General features: G+C 32.6%; 1 protein-coding gene across 1 annotated transcript; it reads right to left on the reverse strand.

Moving 5' to 3' along the window:
- Positions 1-2,904: 2,904 nt before the first annotated feature.
- LOTGIDRAFT_137052 (hypothetical protein) lies at positions 2,905-6,861 on the reverse strand (the record flags this gene model as incomplete). Its single annotated transcript, XM_009047393.1, has 7 exons — positions 2,905-3,030; positions 3,351-3,512; positions 3,957-4,063; positions 4,742-4,917; positions 5,696-5,878; positions 6,264-6,351; positions 6,567-6,861. The coding sequence occupies 7 exons, from the start codon at positions 6,859-6,861 to the stop codon at positions 2,905-2,907; spliced, it is 1,137 nt and encodes a 378-aa protein (XP_009045641.1).

The raw sequence follows: 6,861 nt of genomic DNA on the forward strand, positions 1-6,861 counted from the left end.
TTACATAACTACTTCTAAACCTGGAATAAAACAAATTACATAACTACTTCTACACCTGGAATAAAACAATTACACAGCTACTCCTAAACCTGGAATAAAACAAATTACACAGCTACTTCTTAACCTGGAATAAAACAAATTACACAGCTACTTCTAAACCTGGAATAAAACAAATTACACAGCTACTTCTTAACCTGGAATAAAACAAATTACACAGCTACTTCTAAACCTGGAATAAAACAAATTACACAGCTACTTCTAAACCTGGAATAAAACAAATTACACAGCTACTTCTAAACCTGGAATAAAACAAATTACACGGCTACTTCTAAACCTGGAATAAAACAAATTACATAACTACTTCTAAACCTGGAATAAAACAAATTACACAGCTACTTCTAAACCTGGAATAAAACAAATTACATAACTACTTCTAAACCTGGAATAAAACAAATTCCGTAGCTACTTCTTAACCTGGAATAAAACAAATTACACAGCTACTTCTTAACCTGGAATAAAACAAATTACACTGTTACTTCTAAACCTGGAATAAAACAAATTACACAGCTACTTCTTAACCTGGAATAAAACAAATTACACAGCTACTTCTAAACCTGGAATAAAACAAATTACACAGCTACTTCTTAACCTGGAATAAAACAAATTACACAGCTACTTCTAAACCTGGATTAAAACAAATTACATAACTACTTCTAAACCTGGAATAAAACAAATTACACAGCTACTTCTAAACCTGGAATAAAACAAATTACATAACTACTTCTAAACCTGGAATAAAACAAATTCCGTAGCTACTTCTTAACCTGGAATAAAACAAATTACACAGCTACTTCTAAACCTGGAATAAAACAAATTACATAACTACTTCTAAACCTGGAATAAAACAAATTATACAACTACTTCTAAACCTGGGAATATTAACAAATTACATAGCTACTCCTAAACCTAGTATAAAACAAAATTATTCAACCAGCCAATTACTGGGAATAATAACAAATTACATAGCTACTCCTAAACCTGGAATAAAACAAATCACACAGCTACTTCTAAACCTGGAATAAAACAAATTACACAGCTACTTCTAAACCTGGAATAAAACAAATTACATACCTACTTCTAAACCTGGAATAAAACAAATCACACAGCTACTTCTAAACCTGGAATAAAACAAATTACACAGCTACTTCTAAACCTGGAATAAAACAAATTACATAACTACTTCTAAACCTGGAATAAAACAAAATACACAGCTACTTCTAAACCTGGAATAAAACAAATTACATAACTACTTCTAAACCTGGAATAAAACAACTTACACAGCTACTTCTAAACCTGGAATAAAACAACTTACACAGCTACTTCTTAACCTGGGAATAATAACAAATTACACAGCTACTCCTAAACCTGGGAATATTAACAAATTACATAGCTACTCCTAAACCTAGTATAAAACAAAATTATTCAACCAGCCCTTACTGGGACTAATTACAAATTACATAGCTACTCCTAAACCTAGTATCAAACAAAATTATTCAACAATAATAACAAATAACAAAGCTCTTAACTATCCCTAGGCCTAGAATATAACAAATAACATAGCTATTGCTAAACCTGAAATAGCAGCAAATTACATTGCTACTGCTGAACCTGGAAAAATAACAAATAACATACCTACTTCTAAAGCTAGAATAATAACAAATAACATAGCTATTGCTAAACCTGAAATAGCAGCAAATTACATTGCTACTGCTGAACCTGGAAAAATAACAAATAACATACCTACTTCTAAAGCTAGAATAATAACAAATAACATAGCTATTGCTAAACCTGAAATAACAGCAAATTCCATTGCTACTGCTTAACCTGGAAAAATAACAAATTACACAGCTACTTCTAAACCCAGAATAATAACAAATTATTTAACCAATTCTTACTGAGAATAATAACAATAACATAGGTGCTCCTTAAAATAGAATAATAACAAAGCACTTAACTATCCCTTAGACTATAAACATTATAACATATATATAAAATAGCTACTGCTGAATCTGGAATAATACGAAATACCATAACCACCCTTTAACATGAATAGTAACAAATAATATGACTTCTGCTAAACATGGAGAAATAACAAATAACATTGTTATTCTTAACCTTTAAAAATAACAAATTACAAAGCTACTCCTAAAACTGGAAAAATAACAAATAATAAAGGAATTCTTAAACTTATAAAAAGACTACTCCTAAACATTGAATCTTACACTTGGAAAAAATGAACAACTAGCGTAGCTACTTCTTAACCTTTAAAAATAACAAATTACAAAGCTACTCCTAAAACTGGAAAAATAATAAAAGAATTCTTAAAATTATAAAATGACTACTCATAAACATTGAATCATAACAAATAACATTGCTACTCTTACACCTAAAAAAATAACAAAAAACATCGCTACGTCTTATCCTTGAACAATAAAAAATTAAACCTGGAAAAACTTGTAATAATAACAAATAACACCACTTCTCCTAAACCCGGAATCATAAGAAATAACACTACTACTCTGGATAAAAATAACAAGTGATATGGCTACTTCTTATCCTAGAATAATAACATAATAACATATAACATGTCTACTCTTTAACATGGAAATTTAACAAATAACATAGCTGCTCTTAAACCTGGACAAATGCCTTGTACTAATAACAAATAACCTGTCTACTCCTAAAGATAGAAAATTAACAATTAACATAGCCACTCCTAAACCTGGACAATAGAAAATACCACAAATAAATTTCAGACTGAACTATTTTACCAGTCAATGGCTTGGGTACTGACTAAAGTCTGTATTATCCAGTGTGTTAATTTGTGGTCGTTTGGACTTTTATTCATTTATTACACTTACCTACGTCACCACTCTGAAGGTTTTCTATCGATACAGCACTACCAATTAAACCAAATAACAAAGGCTGAAATACTTGCCAACATTTAGCTAATACCGGTTTGATAGCATACTGAAACATATTAATTTATTAATGTTAAGCATTATGTAAGCCTAATTTGTCGGACGTTGCCTGGTATTTGTTCATTAGCAATTGCGTGCTTAAACATCGCTTCCAATATCAATGGCAAACAAAAAATTAAAAAACCGGTTGCAAACAAACATACCTTTGCTGGCTAATGGAACATGTCTCGGAGGCGGGAGGGGGACAATTTGAGTGACAAAAGGTAGGCAACCATCATTTGAAAATTAAAAAATGAAGTCGACGATCATGTTTTGGAGATTTCAAGATTCAAGAAATCAATTGCACAGAACGGGTTGTGGTCAACTTACATTTGTTTCCCAACCACGTTTTCTCCAACCCATACCAGCGACAAATGACATGGCCAGTGTACCAAGAGCACCAGCACCAGGATACTTCACCACCCGGAATCCAAACGTTAAAAACATACCAAGTGATATAATCAGAATAAATCTATAGAGTAACAGATTTTTCTGGAAAAGATTGAAATGGATTATGGAAAGTCATCACACGACCAAACTCAGCAATAAACACAGCTTTCAGAGCATGTACATAGTTAATAATATTTATTTGAAAGTTTAATCCGAATAGATGAACATTATTGACATAGTTTCTATCTGCATGCGTACATACCGTTTACTCCTTTTTTATTTATATTACTGGATTCAATTCTTGATAGCACTTAATTCAATGAACCTCATCAAGCACGACATAACACAATGTTTTATCATATTCAAGTTCTCTTTTTTTTTTACTCCGACTTTAATTTGTGCAGAATGGAGAACATTAAATTAATTTTTCTCTTATATGAAAACTAAAACGCATCCCTGAGTCATACCCTGACTTAAGACATTAGTTAGTGATCCAGAGTCTTACTGATTGTGTTGATTATATATATAAAATGACTGAACACTTACACTAGCTTTATGAGGAAGGTACCATAGAAGAACACCAATTGCTGTCCCTACACTTATACCTATTACTATTTCCAGTGGACCATGGAAAATATTATACACCAAATCAGCTGAAAACATAACAGTCGTAGATAACATCTGCTGGGTAAACAATTAATGGCAAACATTAAGTAATGATTCACATGTTGCTGAAAATCATTGTAAATAAGGACGACCCGTAGAGTCTCATCTAACCAACTACTGTATGTCGCTTTATTAAATCTGTGTTGATCCAGCTTTTCCGAGAAGGATAAACGATTTAAAACAGGGTTTTATTTAATTTAGATTGGAAAATTTGATCACACCAAATTTTAGTTTTGGCTAATCAAGTTAAAATTTAATTTGCTTTTTTTTTTTTAAATTGTTCCAGTAGTAACCCTTCAAAGGATCGTGCCAATGACGTTAGTTCCTGAAGGTTATAAAGTCGTCGTATATTTTTCGATTTGGCAAAAAATTCACACAAAATTAAAAAAAAAAAATTTGAATTTTAGCTAATCATAAGGAATATTGGATCGCAAAATCCGATGCGACACAGCTTAAATTGAACCCTGATTTGAAAGTTCGACTCAGGTGAACTATTGGTTTCGGGAGGAAGGGAGGGGAGGGTAAAGAGTCGACCACGGTCCTATCCTCGAAACCAATTCTCATGGAATCAATAAATTTTAAATGATTTAAAGGGTAAGTAATATAAAGCAATAGTGAGTGTATATGCAAGTGGCTGAGAGTTGTGGATGTAGTTTTTAACTTACCATTGGAGAAGGCAATACCTAAAGTTACACCAAAACCACTGATTGAAAATACATCATTTAAACTACAAGCTGCAATACATAATGTAGGTATCCCTTCATCCACTCCAAATCCTTTTTCTTGTACACCAATCATACATGGTACAACTACAGCTGGGGATACAGCAGATAGCACAAATCTATATAGATAACACATGAAGAGGTACAAATGTATACAGATAACACATGAAGAGGTACAAATCTATATAGATAACACATGAAGAGGTACAAATGTATACAGATAACACATAAAAAGGTACAAATCGATTTAAGTAACACAAAGAGAAACACGAGTCTGTGAAATCACACATAGAGAAACAAAAATCTGTGAAATCACACATAGAGAAACAAAAATCTGTGAAATCACACATAGAGAAACACAAATCTGTGAAATCACACATAGAGAAACACAAATCTGTGAGATCATACAGAAAGAAACACAAATCTGTGAAATCACACATACAGAAACACAAATCTGTGAGATCATACAGAAAGAAGCAAACATCTGTGAGATCATACATAGAGAAACAAAAATCTGTGAGATCACACATACAGAAACAAAAATCTGTGAAATCACACACAAAAAATCTGTGTAATCACACATATAGAGAAACAAAAATCTGTATAGATAACACAAAGGGAAAGTAAAATCTGTGAAATCACACATAGAAAAACACAAATTCAATGGATGGAATATCTCGAAAATTTGACCGACTTTTTTTTCGTGGATTGTGATATGTCAGGTGTATAAGTTTGCAACTACCGAATTAAAGTCACGGTTGTCATAGTATTGATAATGGCAGAAATTCTTGAATAGATCTTCTCACAAAGAATTCAAAAAAACACCTCTTCCACAACCACCAGTACATGTGATCTCATTAAATTGTGTCATAATACTTTTCTGAGAAGGTCACTTACCCACCGACGAACGACCAAATCCATGGAAATCCCAGAGCAAATCTCGCTACAAGAGCTGCGGCTACAGCTTCAACTAGGCTTGGTACAAAAGCTAACCTAATGGCCATCCACTTGACTTTCTTTAAAGCTGATGGGTCCAAACCTGTACCAGCTTTTACTAATATCACAACCAATGCGATTGTCCTGTAACATATGTTTGGAAAGCATTATATGTTATTCTTAGATTAACAATTCATTTTCAGAGAGTTCACATAGATGTTAGGCTTCTTATTACATTGTTGTTAAAATCCTTTGACTTCACAGATGTCGTGAAAAAAGACTTGATAGAGTTATTCCAATGGCGATAAGAGCAATTTAAGTTGCATGGATGTGGATCATTTTCATCAACTTAAAAACACTATCATGCTCAAACTCCAAAACGACAGAAACTTATACGATATTTAGCAAAGACAAATGTTTAATTTTTTTATTTCGTTCCTGGTCATTTTGTGCATACATGTAACTTTTTTCAAATGACTGAAATATACAAATACGTAAACGAAAGGAATACAAACATTAAATATTCTACCTGAGGGTTGCTGCCCATGTTTTATCTATGTGTGTTGCTTTATCAAGTACTGGTGAATTTCTTAAACAAAACCCCACCAACATCATGCCTAGTTATAATGGAAAAAAATATGATAAGTAGATTTTTAAGATAAATCCGCAATTGCAGAGTTGTCATTAGGACCGTCATCAGAATATTTTTTTTCAATCCAGAAAAGATGGATTCGCCCCTCAATTTGGCTCATTTGATGCAATGCTGGTACAATATGGGCCTGAGCTTGTCATCTGCATTAGTGAAGATTCAAGGAAAATCAAAGGATCTTACCGAGTAAGGGTGGAAATGGTGTAAAATTGATGAATGCCGCTGCTATAACACATCCATAGATCAACACCAATAATCCAAAGAAATTTCCTCCCGGAAGAGCTTCGTCACCTGTTATTGCCCAAAATGTTCCCCAGATAGTCAATGCTGCAATGATTTTTGTTATCCACATTGCAAGTTTCCCACTAAAGGGACACATAATACACCACAAAAAGCGATTCTTTTCTTTTACACCAGGGTTATATTCTTTTAAAACTGGTCTGAAAAGTCTCAGAAACTTCTCTTTTTTGGACGACAT

This window comes from Lottia gigantea (assembly GCF_000327385.1).
Source record: "Lottia gigantea unplaced genomic scaffold LOTGIsca_111, whole genome shotgun sequence".
NCBI lineage: Eukaryota > Metazoa > Mollusca > Gastropoda > Lottiidae > Lottia > Lottia gigantea.